Source organism: Sylvia atricapilla, chromosome 23, assembly GCF_009819655.1.
Source record: "Sylvia atricapilla isolate bSylAtr1 chromosome 23, bSylAtr1.pri, whole genome shotgun sequence".
Lineage (NCBI taxonomy): Eukaryota > Metazoa > Chordata > Aves > Passeriformes > Sylviidae > Sylvia > Sylvia atricapilla.
This window is the reverse complement of record NC_089162.1, coordinates 1,886,111-1,905,306: the sequence shown is the minus strand read 5'-3', so window position 1 is coordinate 1,905,306 and position 19,196 is coordinate 1,886,111. Positions and strand designations below refer to the sequence as shown.

At 52.8% G+C, this 19,196-nt stretch overlaps 2 protein-coding genes across 4 annotated transcripts in view; one reads left to right on the top strand and one right to left on the bottom strand.

The window, feature by feature from the left end:
* Positions 1 to 205: 205 nt before the first annotated feature.
* FEZ1 (fasciculation and elongation protein zeta 1) lies at positions 206 to 13,663 on the top strand. 2 transcript variants are annotated; one of them, XM_066334814.1, is made up of 10 exons: positions 206 to 264; positions 3,570 to 3,875; positions 6,697 to 6,793; positions 7,692 to 7,778; positions 8,616 to 8,832; positions 10,049 to 10,320; positions 10,892 to 10,972; positions 11,368 to 11,443; positions 11,932 to 11,997; positions 13,504 to 13,663. In XM_066334814.1, the coding sequence occupies exons 2-10, from the start codon at positions 3,601 to 3,603 to the stop codon at positions 13,518 to 13,520; spliced, it is 1,188 nt and encodes a 395-aa protein (XP_066190911.1). In that variant the 5' UTR covers positions 206 to 264; positions 3,570 to 3,600; the 3' UTR covers positions 13,521 to 13,663. The 2 variants fall into 2 exon arrangements, with proteins under 2 accessions (XP_066190911.1, XP_066190910.1); XM_066334813.1 differs by having other exon boundaries at positions 7,680 to 7,778.
* Positions 13,664 to 14,763: 1,100 nt separating this feature from the next.
* The window catches only part of PKNOX2 (PBX/knotted 1 homeobox 2), an 89,079-nt gene continuing 84,646 nt past the window's right edge, over positions 14,764 to 19,196 (bottom strand). For both annotated transcript variants that reach the window (XM_066334809.1, XM_066334810.1), the window contains 3 exons: positions 18,377 to 18,453; positions 17,713 to 17,891; positions 14,764 to 16,323 (listed from right to left, as the gene is read on the bottom strand). In XM_066334809.1, coding sequence (XP_066190906.1) covers positions 16,076 to 16,323; positions 17,713 to 17,891; positions 18,377 to 18,453 — 504 coding nt within the window. In that variant the 3' untranslated portion in view covers positions 14,764 to 16,075. The remainder of the gene's footprint in view (positions 16,324 to 17,712; positions 17,892 to 18,376; positions 18,454 to 19,196) is intronic.

Here is a 19,196-nt window from a genome sequence, read left to right as displayed (position 1 = left end):
CTTTGTCCCTCAGTGTCACCGACTCCTGTGACAGGGGCGACAGGCCCGGGGGCACGGACAGACGGACGGACACGGCGCGGGGGGTTCGGAGAGATTTTTAGAAACCCCAAAAAAACGCTGTACCCCCCCGGGCTGAGAGATGACGTCACGGCTCCCTTGGCCACCATCCGCATCCCCCTTCGCGGTGACGTCACCGGTCCTCCCCGCGCCTGCGCAGTGCGCGCACAGCACCCCCCGGGCGGCGCGGAGGATGCGGGGCTGCAGGTGGGTGCGGGGCCGGGGACAGGGGGGGCGGGGGACAGGGGGCTGCAGGGGGGTGCGGGGCTCCGGGGGCCGGGAGGGGTGCGGGGCTGCAGGGGGGTGCGGGGCCGGGGGCTGCGGAGGGGCTGGGGGCCGGCCAGGGATGCGGGGTTGGGATGCCGGGGGGTCTGTAGGTGGGTGCGGGGTTGGGGTGCCGGGGGGCTCCAGGTGGGTGCGGGGCTCCGGGAGGGCCGTGAGGGATGCGGGGCTGTAGGTGGGTGCGGGGCTGTAGGTGGGTGCGGGGCTGCAGGTGGGTGCGGGGCTGTAGGTGGGTGCGGGGCTGTAGGTGGGTGCGGGGCCGGGGGGCTGCAGATGGGGCTGGGGGCTCGGGGGCGCGGTGATGGGTGCGGGGTTGCAGATGGATGCGGGGCTGGGGGAGCGGTGGAGGGTGCGGGGTTCGGGGGCAGCGAGGGGCGATGCTGGCCTTACAGGCGGGGCGGGGGTCGCACGGGGACCCGCGGGGGCGGGTGTCGCGGGGGGTGCCGGGTTCGGTTCGGGGGCGCACCGCGTTGCGGGGAGGGCGATGCCGGGGGAGCGGGGCCGGGGGAGCGCTGGCGGTGCGGGGCCGGTGGCGGGGAGCGGGGGAGGCGCTCGCACACTGCGGGGGCGGGTTCGGGGGTCTTGGGGACGCGGAGAGCGGCGGAGGGCGGGGCGGCGACACCGTGCGCGGGTGTTCGTGTGCGTGCGTGTGCAGGGGATGTGCGTGTGTGTCCAGGAGAGGTGTGTGTGCAAGGGATGCGTGTATGTGCAAGGGATGTGCGTATGTGTCCAGGAGAGGTGTGTGTGCAAGGGACGTGTGTGTGCACAAGGGCTGTGTGTGTGTCCAGATGTTTGTGTGCAAGGGCTGTGCATGTGTGCAAGGGATGTGCATGTGTGTCCAGGAGATGTGTGTGTGCAAGGGATGCGTGTATGTGCAAGGGATGCATGTGTGTGTGCAAGAGATGCATGTATGTGCAAGGGCTGTGCACGTGTGCAAGGGCTATGCGTGTGTGTCCAGGAGATGTGTGTGTGCAAGGGATGCATGTATGTGCAAGGGCTGTGCACGTGTGTAAGGGCTGTGTGTATGTGCAAGGGATGCGTATGTGCAGGGCTGTGTATGCAGATGTGGGCATGCAGATGTGTGTGTGTGTGAGGGTGTCCGTGTGCAGCTGCAGGGGCACACGTGCAGGCAGGAGCACACGTGCAGGTGTGTGTGCACACAGCGTGGTGCTGTGTGTTTGGGGCCTGGAGCTGGGTGCTGTGGGCATGGTGGGGTCTGTGATGCATGGGTGGGAACGCACAAGTGCAGAGCTGTGCACAGCATGTGTGAGGGAATGCAGGGGTGCGCTCTGTGTGTCTGTGCACAGCATTGCACGTGGGGATGCATGGGTGTGCACACACAGACACTCTGTGGGGATGCATGCTCGCTGAGGTGAGCATGCATGCACACTGTGGGGCTGCATGAGTGCCAAGCTGTGCATGCGTGCACACTTGCACAGGTCAGGGTGTGCATCCACTGGGGCACGTGGGGATAGATGCGTGTGCGGTGTGTGAGGCCCAGCACATGTGCAGTGCTGCAGCATGCCTGCATCTGTCTGCAGACACTCTGCTCACATGCACTGCTCTGTGTGTGTGCTTTGCACCTTTCTGTGCATGGCATGCGTGCTCACGGGGAGCACCAGGCATGCAGCAGGCATGGGGCATGGGCCTGTCCCGTGTGTGTATGTGTGTGTGTGTATGTGCACCCATGTGCCCCGCTGCAGGTGTGTGCTGCAGGTGTGTGCTGCAGGTGTGTGCAGGGATGGGCTCACCTGCACCCCGTACACGTGGAGGGTGTGTGCTGCAGCTGTGTGCTGCACGTTTGGGGCACCCAGGAGGCACACGTGCATGGGGATGCGGCCGTGCTGCACACAGGTGCTACTCAAACCCAGGTCAGGGCAGGTTTTCCCCAGAGCTGGGATGTTTGTTCTCCTCCCCAGGGAGGTACCACCAGGGCTACTGACACCTGTTCTGGGCTGCTCCTGGCTTCCTCTGAGTTTACTACTAGGATGCTACTGGGATATTCTCAGTAATCCCCTGAGGGAGTAGTGAAATAGTGTCAAGGCCCAGCTGAGGTGCTCTCAGGATGCTGCTGGGATGCTTCTGAGATGCTCTGAGTTTACTGGAACGTGGGCAGGCTACTCTGCAGGCAGCAGTAAGGCACTTCCAGAGTGGCACTAGGTACTCTCAGGATACTATGTGGATGCTGCAAGAGCTCCACTAAGGTACCACCAGGCTGCTACTAAGGTATTTCCAGAGCTGATGCTGAGGTACTCGTATGAAGGTGCCACTGGAGCAGCTCACACAAGGTTCCTCACAAGATACGTTCGGGTTGCTTTCAGGATATGTTCAGCTTGCTATGAGGATAAACAACTGTATCCCATCACACCACTCTTAGGAGCCTATCAGGACACTCATTATCTACTACTGTGATACTGTCAGGGCACCAGGATGCTGTTGGGATGCACCTGACAGAATCAGGACATTCCTGCCTGTGCTAGTAGAACGTCAGGACAATGCTGAGCTACTCAATGGCTGCTACAAGGATACTCTCAGTGTAGCACAAAGGTACTGCCAGGATGCTGCTAAGATATTAATAGAATAACATCCTGGATACTCCAAAGTGTCACATTGTTAATGAGGCACTACCAGGATACTACAGGGTCATTACTAGGATGCAACATTAGTGTACTACTATGATACTACCAGGATATTATCACAAAGCTACCAAGGTGCTGTCAGGACAGGAGTCAGTTTGCAGTAGGATGCTCTCAGGATTAAAGTGCAGTTAGCTGTAGGATACTTCCAAGATGCTACAAGAAAAGATCATGGTAAGATACTTCTGGGATGCCATCAGGGCAACACTCACATTTTGGGATACTGTCAGCACATTACTGATACTTTCAGGCCACTTCCTTAGTAGTGATAAGGATGTAAGGACACAACTAAGATACTACCACTTCAGGGAAATAGGTAGTGGTATGACATTTTTTTGCACACTGTCAGGGTAGCTCTGAGCTACTTGGGCCACTCTCAGCACCTGGTTGCAACTCATCAATTTTGCTGCTAGAATAGTGCGACAGTATCAGAATATTCCTCCTGAAGGTAGCACATCCTGTTGGGATACTGCCAGGATACTACAGGGATACTGCTGGTTGTGTAACAGCCCTGGCGGTAGGCTTTCAGTCAGCGAAGGGGATCTGGCTGTTGTAAGCTGTTAGTAGCTGGTGGCTGACGGGCTGTCCCTGCAGCTAAGGCAGCAGTCGGTGTTGAGGAGGGAGGATGGAGGCGCCGCTGGTCAGCCTGGAGGAGGAGTTCGAGGAGGGGCCCGGGGACGATGGCGGGTCCCCGCAGCGCCCCGCGGACCCGGCGCTGGCCGAGCTGGAGAGCTTCTCCGCCGAGATGATGAGCTTCAAGTCCATGGAGGACCTGGTGCAGGAGTTCGACGAGAAGCTCACCGTGTGCTTCCGCAACTACGACGCTGCCACCGAGGGCCTGGCCCCCGTGCGGGGCCGGCTGCAGGCGCAGGAGGAGGAGGAGCGCCTGCAGGATGAGGAGTGAGTAAGGCCCCGCTGCTCCTGGGGCCTCTTCACACCCCTGAACCCCCCCACGCTGCAGGCTAACTCCAGTGTCAGGAGTATCTCTGTAGTATCCTGTGAGGAAGGTCTGCGTGCCACCTTGCATGCCCACGTGCAGCTCGGCCCCTTGCACAGTCGTGCAGCAGCGTGGAAGACTGTGTAGTATCTTTTTGAGTAGCTGTGTAGCACCTTCATGCCTGCATGCATCCTTCATGGTGATGGAATGCCCCATTTCCCAGAGTGTGCAGTCCTGCTCACTGCAGGATTGTCCTCCACTTCAGAGTAGTGGTGTAGTATCTTGTGAGTAATGCCCCTCTGGGGCCTGCTGCACCTCCGTGCTCTCTTCTATGAGCCCATCACAGGGAAATTGGCCCCTGGACTGTGCTGTGATCATACAGCACCTTGGAGTAGCTGTGTAGGATCCTTGAAGTAGCTGTGTGGTGTCCCTGGAGTAGCAGCCTGTGAGGAGGAAGAGCAGCATTTCCCATGCCACAGTGCAGGGAAAGCCCCAGGGGTTGAGCATAAACCTTGAGTAAGGTGTGAGTAGAGTTTGGCTGCCCCCTCTGTACCATGCTAGGGGATGGCCAAATTCCCTAGGGTCAAATTCTCCCCTAAGCTCCCCCAGTTATTATTGTGCCTTTTGTGTTAAATTCTACAGTTCCATTAAAAACCTTGTTTTGTTCCAAAATGCCATTTTTTTTTCCTGCAAACCCTTGGGTTTTTTCCTCTGGGTGATTACACACTATCACATTTCTACTGGATTTTTAGTGTGTTTAATTGGGATTATTCCAAAATTCCTAACCCATCTTTTCACCAAGCAAAGGGGTTGCTTTCAACCCAGAAAGCCCCAAATCTGCTGGTTTTGTTGGTTTGTGTTTGGGCTTCTTTCCCCCAAACCCACTGAGGCTGAATTGATTTTTTTTGCAATTGGTCAAATTCGTGGTTTTTCAGAGCAAAACGCAGCTTGGCCGCGCGCCGGGGCTGCCGCGCTGTCGCCGCTTTGTGCCACTTATTGTGTCTTTTTTTGGGTCACTTTGGGCAAAACAGGGCTTTTTTTTTCAGTCTTCTTTGAATGAGCCCTGTGTGCAGGCTGGGGGAGGGGCCATGGCCTCACAGGAATTGGATTTCCAGAGTTTTTAACCATTTCTTGCCATAATTAACTCAGAAATCGCTGCTGGTATTGGCCTGCCCCTGTGGGGTGCTGGTCCTTTAAGAGTAAAGAGAAAAAAAAAAAGCAAATTTGAGGGGATAATTACTGATTTAGATTTAATTTGTAAATTATTTCATTTAGATTTAATTTATATTTAATTTATTATAAATTACTAATTTGCTGCGCTTTGTTAAAAAATAAGTATTTAAGGTTCAGCAGCCACATTTTTGTATGTGAATTTATGAAATCTGTAATTCTAAGGGGAATTCAGCCCTGGTGAGGAGGGAAATATAATAAATCCCCAAAAATGAGCAGTTTGGGGGGTGGAAAGGGGGCAGATGGTTTTGGGGTGATTTTCAGGATTCGGATTTGGCACCATGTTGGATCGAACCCATAATTTCTGGTGGGAAAATGGAGGGAGTTGCCTGAGATGGGGAGAAAATTTCTAATCTCTTTCTGTGCCTTTCCCCCCAGTTTTGACCTTTCCTCCCATTTTTGGCCTTTTTCTCGATGTTGCCACTTTTCAGCTCTTTTTTTCCATTTCCTATTTCTCCTCCATTTCTTCTCTTTTCTTCACTTTTCCTGCCCTTTTCTCCATTTTGTCCCTCATTCTCCCTTTTTTCTTAAATTTTCTCTTTTACCTCATTTCCCTTTTCACCTGATTTTTCCTTTTTTCCCTCCTTTGGCCCTTTTCCTATTCCCTATTTTCTCCTCTTTCTCTTTCTTCCCCTTTTCTCCCTCTCTCCACTTCCCACCATTTTCCTCCTTTTCCCTCTTTCTCACTTTTCTTCCATTTCCCCCCTTTTACCCAGATTTTCCTTCCCCCACTTATTGCCCTTTTTCCCCTTTTTTCATCTTCTTCTTTACCCCTTTTTTCTCTTTTCTCCTGTTTCCCCCCTTTCCTTTTTTTCCCTCCTTCCCCTCTTTTCCTTTCTCCTTCTCTATTTGCTCCTCTTTTGGTCAGTATTTCAGGAAAACATTTTAGGGTATTTCTGGGTGTTGAAAAGTGCCATTTTGGGATCTCTGGGGTATTTCAGTGGGGGAGTTGGGTGGTTGGAATATGATAGGGTGACATTTTGGACCTTTGGGACCTTTAGGGGCTTTTTGTGGGTATTTCAGAAGAACGTTTGGGGTCAGTTTGGAGCATTCCAGGGCAGCATTTTGAGGTGTTTTGGGGCCTTTCAAAGAATCTTGGGGCTTTGGACCTGCTTTAAGAGAACATTTTAGGCCACTTCAGGGCATCATGGTGATGGTTTTGAGTGGCATCTGGGGACATCTAGAGACATTTTGGGACACTGCTGCAGCCTTTTGGCGTGTTTTGATAGCAGCATTACAAAATGACATTTTAGAGGGCACCTCAGGTGCTGGGGCAGCATTTTTGGGTACTTTGGGGTATTTCAGGGCAGTATTTCATGATGCTGTTTTGAGAAGCTTCTAGGACAGCATTTGGGGTTTTCTAAGATATCATTGGGGGAGTTCTGGGATGGTTCAGGCATCTCAGGGGTGTTTTGGGATTTTTTTGGAGGTAATTTCAGGACATTTCTGAACTGCACTTTGGGATGTTTTGTGGCACCTTGGCATGCCATTTTTGGGCTGTCTCTCTGAGATGGAACATTTTGGGATCAGCACTCACCAGCTGCCTCCCTGCAGGGTCTGGGATGCTCTGACCGATGGCTTTGCCCCCCGGAGCTCCCCCCGGCCGTGGCAGCTCCCTGGGACTGAGGCCCTTGATGGCACCGAGCCCCAGGTATGGCTGTGACCCCCCTGTCCCCACACCATCCCCTGACAGCTGTCAGTCAGCCCCAAGGCTCAGTGACCATCAGGACACTGCAAACTACCCCAAAATTTGGGTCCTTTTAGCATCTGGCCTTTGCCAGGTTGCCCCCATGTCACGGGTGGGGTGGGTGGTTTTGGGGGTAGAAAATGTGTTTTCATTTGTAGTGAGTTTGTGCTGTCAGTAGCTGCTTTTTGGGTTATAAAAGTGTCCCAATATCCATGGGATTGAACCCAATTGGATGTAAGGGCCTGTTGCTAAAGGGGGGAGAGAAGATAACTTCCTTGGGTTATTTTCTGCTAAAAAGGTGGAAAAGATAGTGAAAGGTGGGAAAAAAGAAGATGCCTCCTCACCCATCTCCATCCATCCATTCCCTGGTGGTGGTGTGCTCTGCCATGTCCCCATCTGGTGTCCCCACCCTGTGTCTCCATCAGACCTTTCCCATCCAGCTCCACCTGCCCTGCTCTCCCCATCCAGCATCTCCTGGATCTCCTCCAGCACTCTCCATCCAACAGACCCGGACTTCTCCCTGTCTTCCAGTCCATGGCTCCAATCTACAGCTCTCCATCCAGTATCTCCCTGTCCAACATCTCCACCCATCCTCTGGCAGCACCTCCCCCTCCAGTGCTTCCTGTTCCTTGTCTCCAGTGTCCCTGGAGACCCATCCAACATGTCCCCATCCAGTGTCTCCCCATTTGATGTCCCCATCCAGTGTCTCCCCATGCCACCCCCATGTCCCCCTGAGCCACCCTGGTGGCTGTCCCTGTGCCAGGGCTGTGGCTGTGTCCATCTGGGGCTGTGCCCACCCCAGTTTGGGCCTGTGGTGCCACCGAGGCTGCCCAGGCTGTGTCTCCTGCAGCTCGGGAAGGAGGAGGAGGAGGAAGAGGAGGAGGAGCTCACTGAGAGGAGTGAGCAGGACTCTGGGATCAACGAGGAGCCGCTGCTGACAGCTGAGCAGGTACCCCATGGGCATCTGGAGCCCTGCATGTCCTCCAAAAGCCAGGCTTGGGGCCATGCCCACGAGCTGAAAGCACAAGAAAAAGCCAAATCCCATCATCTTGGGATGGGGCATGCAGGACCTGGAATGTGGATGGAGACAGAAGTGCAGGTCGTGGGTGCCCGTGGGAAGGTGGGCTGAGGATGCTGCTGTACAGAAGGGGTGGCATGGGGGGAAGGATCAAATGTGGGGGGCAGAGGGGGGATGCAGCTGCAGGATGCTGGTGTGGAGGCAGGGTGCAGATGTGGGGTGTGGAGGCAGGGTGTGAATGCAGGATAGAAAATGCAGGTGCAGGTACAAGTACAGGATCCAGGATGCAGCAGGAGGAGGTGGGTGCAGACAGCAGGACACAGACGGTGCAGGATGCAGGTTTAGATGTGGGTGCAGGTCCTTTGTGTCCATGGAATGTGGGATTGGGATGTAGGTGGGAATGTGGGATGCAGATGCAGGATGCACATAGAGGACCTGGGGTACGGATGAATATAAATGCAGATGCTGATGCAGGATGAAGGGGAGGATGCAGGTGCAGGATGCAGAATGCTAATAAGGGTGGAGGATGGAGGGAGCAGGCTGCAGATAGAGGATGGAGCTAGAGGATGCAGGTGCAGGATGAAGGGAGCAGTTGCAGGTGTGAGTGCAAAGCAGGAGTGCAGGATGCAGGGCAGTTGCAGGTGTGGGTGCAGGACAGGAGTGCAGAGAGCAGGTGTAGGAGGACAGTTGCAGGTGTGGGTGCAGCGGGTGTGGGGTGCAAGGTGCAGGAGGATGCAGGTGGACATGGAGATCACTGATGCCCCACAGGTCATCGAGGAGCTGGAGGAGCTCATGCAGAGTTCACCTGACCCCGAGGCTGACCCTGAGGGTGAGGATGAAGACGAGGAGGAGGATGATGAGGAGGAGGAGGAAGAAACCAAGGCTGATGCTGAAGGCAAAGGTGGTGGCAGGGGCACGGAGCCCATCCTGCTGCGGGAGCTGCATGCTTTCTCCCCCGCCCTCAACAACAACTGCTCCCATGAAGGTATGGCCAGCAAAGCCCAGGCCAGTCACTTTTTGGGGACAATTCCAACCAAATTGGACAACTGAGTCTCTCCAGGCCTCAGTGCTGGCTTGCTCTGGGACTTGGCCAGAAAGGTTCTTGGCAAAAACTGTGAAGAACACGGGGATGTGGCTTTTGGTGTGGAAAGGCACGTGGGGTTCACCAGGAGCCTTTGTGTTCTGCATGAGGTGTTCATGCACGTGAGATTTGTCACGAGTGGCATGGGCTGTGTCACCAGCAAGCCCAGGCACTTCACTAATTGCTCTGCTCTTCATCACACTGTGCAGGTTACTAATCACACCATGTCAGTAATGGCACTGTGCATGTCACTGATCGCACGATGCATGTCAGTAATCACACCATACATGTCACGGAGTGCACCATGCATGTCAATAATTGCACCATACATGTCACTAATCACACCCTGCCTGTCACTAATTGCACTGTGAACATTACTGAGTGCACCTTGCATGTCACTAATCGTGCCAGGAAGTTCCTTAATTGCTCTGGGCCCGTTGTTTATGGCTCTGAGCATATCAGTAATTGCACAACGGGTTTATCTCTTGGTGTCTCAGAAAATGCAGAGCACATCTCGCTCAGCACGAGATGCATTTTAATGGTTGCAGTGTGCGTTTCACTGACTGCACTGGGGGTGGCACTGACTGCAGCAGGCATCCCCCTCCTTTCCCCATGCATGGCACTGGCTGCAGCGAGTGCAGAGGAGGCCACAGGGATGCCCCAAAGGCTGGGGGCATGCTATGGTGACAGGCTGGGAGAGCTGGGGGTGCTCACCTGGAGAGGAGAAGCCCCAGGGAGAGCTCAGAGCCTAAAGGGGCTCCAGGAGAGCTGCAGAGGGACTGGGGACAAGGGCTGGAGGGACAGGACACAGGGAATGGCTTCCCACTGCCAGAGGGCAGGGTTAGACGGGATATTGGCAAGAAAGGGTGGTGAGACCCTGTCACGAGGTTTCCAGAGCAGCTGTGGCCGCCCCTGGATCCCTGGCAGCGCCCAAGGCCGGGTGGGACACTGGGGCTGGGAGCACCCTGGGGTGGTGGGAAGGGCTCGCTGCCCTCGGCAGGGAGCTGGAAGCAGACGGGCTGTGGGTCGCTCCCCGCCGTGCTGCGGGCCGTGCCGCGGCACACGGGCCGGGGGTGTGCACAGGATGCGCTGCAGACCGGCCCGTGTGTCCGCGGCGCAGGGCTGCGGCAGCTGTCGGCGCGGGAGCTGCTGGCGGCCGCGGGCCGGGCGGAGGCGGCGAGCAGGGCGCTGTCGGCTGAGCTGGTGGCGCAGCTGGCGCGGAGGGACGAGCTGGCCTTCGAGAAGGAGGTGAAGACGGCGTTCATCGGGGCGCTGCTGGCCGTGCAGGGAGAGCAGCGGGAGCAGCGAGAGGCCGCCCGGCGCCGCCGCAGGGACAAGGGGCTGAGCCTGCAAGGGGCGCGCTCCGAGCGAGGCAGCAACATGCCCCGCAAGGTGGGGACACGGTGACAGCGGGGGACAGGGAGGGGATGTGGGGACGGGATGGGGCAAGGGGATGAGCAATGGAATAGTGACAGAGTGGGGCAGAGGGACACGGGGGTGAGGTGATAGGGGATGGGAATAGTGACAGGATGGGGCGAGTGATGAGGGATGAGGATGGGATGGGGATAGGATAGGGACGGGATGGGAACAGTGACAGGATGGGGCAAAGGGATGAGGGTTGTCATGGGATGGGATGCAAATAGTAACAGGATGGGGCAAAGGGATGAGGGATGGGAATAGTGACAGGATGGGGCAAAGGGATGGGGATGGGAATAGTGACAGGATGGGGCAGAGGGTCATGGGACAGTATGGGAAGGACACAGGACAGGGGGTCGTGGAGCAGGGGAATGTGGGACAGGGGGACAAAGGGATATGGGATGGGGGTATGGAGCAGGGTGATGGGATCTGGGCAGGGTGCAGATGTGGGAGTCAGGGAGTTGTGGGGGATGTTGGTGCCACAGGAGGTGCCACGGGGGATGTCACTGTCCCGGGGAGGTGACAGGGTGACACGTTGTCCCCCCAGCGCTTCAGCATGGAGGGCATCTCCAGCATCCTGCACTCCGGCCTGCGCCAGACTTTTGGTCCTACCACCAACGAGAAGCAGGTGCCCTTTTTCCCCCAAAAAAATTTACCCAAATCTGTTTTCATTCCTCCTCTCTGCACTCCCCATTCCCCTGCATTCCTCAAACCCCTGTTAAAATATTTCTTCATTTTACAGCACTGCTCTCACCCCTACACCCTGCTAATCCCTCTTGGAAAAATTACCTGTTTTCACCCCAAAAAGTCCTCCCTGAGGAGGGATAGATTTGGGTGGAGTTTGCAGCACCCAATTAGTTCAGTACTCCCCAAAATAACCTGCAAATTAAATGCAATTGCAGGAATTTTGCAAAAATACTCTGGTTTTGCACAAATTTGGGGTGATTTGTCTCAAGGCAGAGCAAAGACCAGGTGCTTTTGTGCCATCTGGGTGGGTTTTGGGAGTGGCTTTTGTTTTTGCAGTACCTGAACACGGTGATCCCCTATGAGAAGAAGGGCTCACCACCCTCCGTTGAGGACCTGCAGATGCTCACCAACAGTGAGTAATTCATTCAAGCTGCTGGTTTGGGTCAGCATCACATGTTTTGGGGACACAAAGGCACATTTTGCTTTGCTTCAGTGGCTGCAGTTTGAGGTATCATTGCAGCACAGCTGGTTTGGGGGATTTTTTTTTTGCATCATTGCAGCATGGGCAATTTTAGGTGCTACCACCAACGTTGCATCATCATTGCAACAAACCCACCTGGTGGGGGGAAATCCCTGGTTTGCACCACTGCAGCACAGCTGGTTGGCAGCCAACACCTCCCCTACTATGCTTATTTTACCAGGGTTGATCTGGGGGTAAATCACCCATTCTGCACTGCCACAGATTGACTAATTGGGGATGAAAGTCCTTTTTGTTTTATGTTCCCAGGCCTGCTGCATAAATTGTATGGGGAAATTGGCAACTGTGGGGCTGGTTTTGGGGGAAAAAAGGACATTTAGAGGGCAGCAGAGCCAGACTCACAGCTTTGTTCTCCCTCACAGTCCTGTTTGCCATGAAGGAGGGGAATGAGAAGGTGCCCACTCTGCTCACGGATTACATCCTCAAAGGTACCTGCTCCCCTCCTGCCTGCCCAGGGCACCCTTTATGCATCCTTCACTCAGCTTCCCTGCAATCCCTTCTGCATCCTGCTGCCTCTCCATTGCATCCTTGGTGCATTCCCTGCCCATCCTTCTTGCAGCCATTCATCCCTTTTGCATCCTCAAGAGAATCCTGGATACATCCTGAGTCATTCCTCCTGCTGCCCTCGTGCATCTCAGGGGCATCCTTTGTGCTTCCCCCACATCCTTCAGGAATCCTGGGTGCATCTCCTGCACATCCCTCAGGCACTCTTTGCACAGCTCTCCTGTTCTGCCACACCTCTGGAGGTCCCTGTGCAGCTTCCTGCCCCATCCTGGGACCAATCTTCTTCATCCACACAGCCTCATCACCCTCTGTGCCCCCTCAGGCACCCTCCTCTTCCTCCCCTGGACATCCCCATCCATCTTCCCTGCATCCCCCAGCCATCCTTGTGCACCCCTGTGCATCTCCCACACTTCTCTTGCCCATCTCTTGTGCATCCTGCTGAGTCCTTGTGTGTCCTCCGTGCTCTTTCTGTGCCCTGTGTGCATTCCTTGTGCATCCCTTCCACGTTCCTCCTGCAGCCTCGTGCAGCACCAGTGCATCCTCACGTGCCCAGGTGCCTCATTCACACTTGTGCAGCCTTTCTGCTCCTGAGCCTTGTGCATTGGAGCACACTGCTGCACACTTGTGCAGGTGGAGCACACTCCTGCAGCCCTGTGCACACCCAGCTGTCCCTGTGCACACTCGTGTGTCCTTGTGCCACCCCCGGGCACCCTTGGGCACCACTGTCCATCCACGTGCAGCCCAGTGCAGACCTGTGTGTCACTGTGCACCCTCATGCAGCATAGCATTGTGCATTCTTGTGCATCCTCCTGCATTCTTCTACATCCCTGCGCATGCTCATGGATCATAGTGCATCCTCCTGCATTCCAGTGCATCCTCCTGCACTGTATCCTGCATCCCTGTGCATCCCTGTGCATCCTCCTGCATTCCAGTGCATCCTCCTGCATTCCAGTGCATCCTCCTGCACTGTATCCTGCATCCCTGTGCATCCCTGTGCACCCTCCTGCATTCCAGTGCATCCTCATACACCCCTGTGCATCCTCCTGCATTCCAGTGCATCCTCCTGCACTGTACCCTGCATCCTGTGCACCCCTGTGCATCCTCCTGCATCCTTGTGCATCCCTGCACATCCTCCTGCATCCCAGTGCATGCCTGTTCTTCTTCTTGGACCATAGTTCCTCCTCATCCATCCCAGTGCATCCTCCTGCATTTCAATACATCCTTGTGCATCCCAGTGCATCCTCCTACATCCTTGTGCATCCGTGTGCTTGCTCATGGATCACAGTGCCTCCTTATGCATCCCAGTGCATCCTCCTGCATTCCAATGCACCCTCATGCTTCCCCACACACACCTGTGCATCCCTGTGCATGCTCCTGCCTCTCTGCATCCTCCACCCTCCCTCTCTCTCTGTCTCTCTCTCTCTCTGCAGTGCTCTGCCCAACCTGACGCGGTGCTGCCCCCACACTCCCACCCCGTGGCCTCCAAAACGGGGCCAAACCCGAGGAAAAAGGGTCACCCGCCCGTGGCTGCCCCACCCCGCACTCCCCCCTTTGCACAGCTGGAAATAAAGAATTCCTTACATTAATTAAGCAACTGCTGTCCAGTGTCTGTGTCCCCCCCCTTGTTCGTGGCGGTGCTTTCCAACTTTTTGATAGGAAAATGACGTTTTCAAGCAAAAAAATCCCGGTACAGGCTTAGCTGTAGTGCTCACAAATATTCTGGGATCTTTAAAAACCACAAATTTCTGGCTAACGAGCTGCTGGGTGCTAAGGGGCAGCTGCAGCTGCCACCATGGGAGGGGCAAAATTTAGAATAAATTCCGTTCTCGAGGATTTTTCCCATTTTTTCACTTTTCTGTGGCCAAATTTTCTGCTAAAAATTGTGCAGAAATCACCTTTTTTTCCTCCAGAAAATCAACCCATTATTAGGGGGTCTTCCATCACTTCTATTTGGGGGAGAACTGCTCTCTTTTGGGTTGTTCTATTTGGGGAAGAGTGCCTAATTTGGGGGTTGTTTTGGGGGAGTGTTGTCTATTTTGGGACAAATTCAGTCATTTGAGGGGAAGTCACTTAATTTGAGGAGTGTCACTCATTTCCAAAAGGACCAGTTTGGGACAGCATCCTTTGGGGCCACGTCACTCATTTTGGGGGAGAATTCTTGGAGAATGCATCTTCTTTTGGGGTGAGCACCCATTTTGGGAGAGCATCACTCATTTCAGGAAGAGATTGTCCCCTTTTGGGTCGTCATTTGGTTCTGAGGAGCAATCCTCATTTTTGGGGACTCATTTTGGGGTGAGCATCACCCATTTTGGGGGTGTCTGTAACACTTTGGGGGAGCTTCTGGAGGGAGAATCACTCATTTTTTGAGAACACAGCTCATTTGGGGGTTTGGGGGTATATCATTCATTAGTAGGCAAAATCCCTTTGGAGCTTGTTTGAGGGGGAAAATGTTCATTTTTGGTGGACCATCACTTTTGGAAGTATAAATCTAATTTTCTCCACATCAATCAATTACCAATTTGGGTCCCTCCACCCACTTTGGGGGGTAAGTTAGTTCTATGAGGGGGGTTTTGCCCATTTTGGGGGGTTATTCCTGCATTTTGGGTCTTCTCCACTCAAAGGAAGAAGCTGCCAAGAAAATACAGGTGCGACCCCTCATCTTGTAGCACTTTATAATAAATGGCCAGGAATTAATACTAAATTACAATGAATCCTTTATGAAATTACAGATTACATTCACGCCAGATCAGTATCCAAAAATAGGCATTTCTGCCCAATGCATCACTTGTGTTTTTTATCCCAGCTCTTGTTCAGGTTCTTTTATCAACTCTTCAAGAGCCAGGAAAAAAAAAAAAAGGACAATATGGGCAAAAAGCCACCAAGAAAATGATCCTTCTCCTAGAATCTCACATTTAGAGCAGGAACCTGCAGAAGACAATTCCTTTATTTTTGCCCTGGTTTGCTTTTGCATTTCCTCCCATGCCACATTTTAAGGCGAATACACCCTTTTGCTAGCATTTAAAATAAAAAAAAACCCCAAAATACAGGGTTTTTGGCAGTTGCCCTCCCCCATGGGGCTGAAGCTCCACCATTTTCCCATGTGGAGGGACAATACCAGGGAGAAATCATCTTTTAAGCAACAATACTGAACTTCCACCCAGGCGAGTCTTGGGGATCGCCGTTAGATTTTGGGTGAAATCTTGAAAAATTTTTTTTCCCCAAATTTTAACTAATTCTGTGCCAAAATGCCTTGGAAAAGTTTTACTTTCGACAGCCTTTGCCCCAACTCTGCATCCAATCTCGGCCCTTAAGGACGAGAACAGGGTCAGTTGGTTGGGTTTTTTTCAGATTCAGCAGAGGTTTTAGCACATAAATTAAAAGATTTGGAGGAATTTCCTCCCCTTTCCAGAAAGTTGTGTCCAGAGTCACCAAACAGCCTCAGCACTGGGGCCAGAGTTGGGAGGTTTGGGCGATCCCATGAGTCGAGCACCAAACTCTCCTTGGATATAGCAGAATTTGCACTCGCTGATTATTTTCCTTCCCCCTCCACGCCAGTATTTATGCCTGTGAATGACCTTTCTGGGGGAAAAAAATCCAAAAAAGCATCAAGTCCTGGGGTTGGTTTGGCTTTTCTTTGCACCAAGAGATCCAAGGGATGGATGCATCACCCGCCACTGCCCAACAGCATCCGAGCGTCACGTGGGGAAAAAAACACTTCCCCTAAAAATGCTTTTGCTTACCAAAAAAATGAAGGGAAAAAGAAAAGTAAAACCTGAAAGAAAGGATTAATCTGGCCACAATATGTGCCTTGTAAACGTGTGTCCTTCACTTCCGTGCGCTGCCGTGGTGGTCCCCGTGCTCCTGAGGGCAGCCAGGGCCTCTGCCAGCGCCTCCAGTTCGCTTTTTTCTCACCAATTTCTTCTTCTTGCCTTTTTCTGTTTTGCATTTCGGGGGAAGTTTTGTATCTGGTGCTGTCAATGATTTGGGAGGGTGCAGGAGGAGCTATTCCAGTGAGTCACTGTGGTCCAAACCAAGGTCAGCACCAGGTGCTGCTGGGAGGCCACCAGGCTCTTCCTCCAGCTCTTCCTCCTCTTCCTCCTCCTCCTCCATCTCGTCCTCGTCCTCCTCATCCTCCTCCTCTTCCTCAGTGCCATCCAGGGAGTCGTCGTGGGCTGCCAGCATTGCCTGCTGCATGGCCATGGTGGCAGTGGCTGATGAGAGGGGTTGGAGGTTGTCCATGCTGAGCGAGCCTGGAATTCAAAGTACAGAAATAAGGAGACTCCCCAGCTAATACAGAAAGGACAAAAGAAGTGTATAAACCAATAAATCAAGTGAAAAGCTTGGAGAGCTTCACCCAAAGGGTGTCCCACCTACCCCAGTCACCTGCAAGGTCCAATCCTTAATTTTTTTTAGCTAATGCATCATTAAATAACAAGAAACCTTAGTTCTGAGCAAGTAGATGCCTAAATTAATTGGGCAGATCTTCTCTTCATCTTCTCTCAAGTCCTACATTTCCTTCTCTTCATCTTGTCTGGTCTATGTTCATTTCTGCTCTCTTCATCTTCTCTTCATCTTCTCTTCCTCATCTGTTCTTTGTTCATCATCTCTCTTCATCGTTGTCATCTTCTCTATTCTTTTCATCTTCATAATCTATTTTCTCTCTTCATGTTCTCTCTTCCCATTTTGTCTCCAATCTGTCTTCTCATCTCCATCCTTCCATGCCTCCCCTCCCTCCCTTCTCAGCTCCTCAGGGGATGACCCAAGCCCTGCCCCATGTGGGTGACCATCACTGTGATGGCCACTGCAAGGACCTCCTTGCATGGCCCCTTGTGTGTTTCCCCACAGCCCAATGAAGGGCTCCAGAAATTACCAAATGAGGCCATCATTAACACATGGCCACTCCTTCCTGGAAGAGCAGGGGCCACTGGGGCTTGTCCTCACTTTTGGGAAAGGTGAGACAGGAAAAGCCTACAAATATGATTGCCTGGCAAGAGATACTAAAAATATAAAACCTGTGAGGGAAATAGAAATGGAAGCTGGTTTTGAGATGTAGGCACGGCGGGCAGGAGGACAGCGATCAGCCCGTGATGGGTTGGGTGAGAGCAAACAAAGGGGCTCCAGGGAGTAGCCCCCAAAGGTATCCAGGAAAAGGGAGATAAGAAAAGTAGTCTTTATAGTTTAGAATACAGAATGATATGGTAATAGAGCAGTTCTCACTGGCTGTGTGCAAAGTCTGTAGGTTTTGTATCTCGCGCCAGTTGGTCTGTGCAAATCAGAATATTCAACACAAAAGGAAATAAAATGTATTGTAACAAGGACCTCGCTCTCTCTTGTTCTTACCTTACTTTGTCTTGCTCTTACCTTGCTCTCTCTTACTTCACTCTCTTACCTTACCCCGCTCACCTCCCTTACCCCTGTCACCTCTCTTACCCTGCTCTAAACTTACTCTCTTACCCTGCTCTCACCTCTTGGCTTTTTCCTCTCCCTCTCTCTCTTTGGGGCATCCCTTCAGCCCAGGCTGGTGGCTGAAGGCAAAACCCTGTTACCCACGACCCTTGCAATAAAACCACGTGTTCTCTAAGTGTCTCAGCTTTGCAGAGTTCCCTCTCCCTGCCCTCCACGGATGCTCCCACACTCACCATCAGGATTTGTCCCTGCATTTCCCCCCTGCTGCTGCAGGACGCCGGCGGCGATGGAGTTGGGCCAGAACCTCTGCGTGGGCCGGTGCTGGGATTTGATTTTCTTGGCTTTGGGGGCAGGGTCTGGGTTGCTGGCGTCCAGCATCGGCTGCAGGATGCGCCGCCGGGCGTTGATGAACCTTTCCGTGGACAAGAGAAAACGCTGGGGTAAGGCACAGTCCTTACACCGAGTTGGAACAACATTGTAGCAAATCAGTGAGTTGCAATATAATAATAATACTTTAAGAAAGCGGCGTCATGGTTCAAAAAGCTGGGGTTTTAATTTGCCTGTGGCAGGTTATAGCTCTGCATTGATTTTTCCTGCTGAGCTGGGAGAACGCTGCACGTTGGATTTGCCAGGAGAGGGCACTGAGACCTTGCAAACCAGTGCTGACACTAAACAAAACCGAGCTTATCTCCCAGAAATCCCAGAGCCACAAAATCCCAGACTGTGCTGAGCTGGAAAGACTCACCAGGATCACTGAGTGCACTCCTGGCCCTGTGCACGACACCCCAAGAATCAGCCCTAACCACCCAAGTTACCCCACAAAAAAGCATTATACAGCACCAAAACAGGGTCCTAAAGCCAGCAAAATGACTGTGTGGGCCACCAGTATCTGCTCACCAGTTGTTGACTTGCAAGAGGGTCAGGTTGGTTTGGGCAGCAATTTGCCTCTTCTCATCCTCTGTGGGGTAGGGGTGCTGGAAAAAAAGAGAGATGGGATAGCAAGATTACATCCCTGCAAGATGTCCTCCCTGACTGAAAAATAATGAAACCTGCCTTTTTTACTTTCCTTCCTTTTTTCTTTTTCTTTTTCTTTTTTTTTTCTTTTTTTTTTCTTTTTTTTTTTCATTTTCTCACCCTAAATTTGGTGGCTCAGTGCAAGATTGATGGGTGGCATGAAGATTTCCTTGGGTGCATTTAGGGGTTTTCCAAGGCTTTCCATCAAATACTTCCCTTGAAGGAAAATGTTCTTGGGTTTTGTTTTTAAAGTAATGTTCCAGTGATTGTTGTTGATAAACGTGGGATTTGGGTTTCAAAAGTCACAGTGCTTATTGTCAGAGGCATCAATAAAACACCCTGAAACATTTGCACTGGGAACCAACAGCACTGAAAAATTCAGCAGCCTCCTTCCAACTGTCCTAAAATGCTCTTTTCCAACCCCAGAAATTAAATTAGTATCAAACCAGCCCCACAGGCCATGTTTTGGAGCCCCAAGCCAGTGACAATTATCATGACTTGTTTTTCAGCTGTCAGCCCCCAAAACTGTGATTTCCTTGACAAAACCACCCAAAGTCAACGCACACTGGGGACTCATTTCCCACTGGAGCCTCAGTGGTTAAAAATGCCACTTTTTTGGGGCAGAATTATCCTATTTTTTGGTGTGTTATTTCCAACATTCTTTCTTCTGCTGCTGCTACAAAACTTCCAGTAAAATTATGTC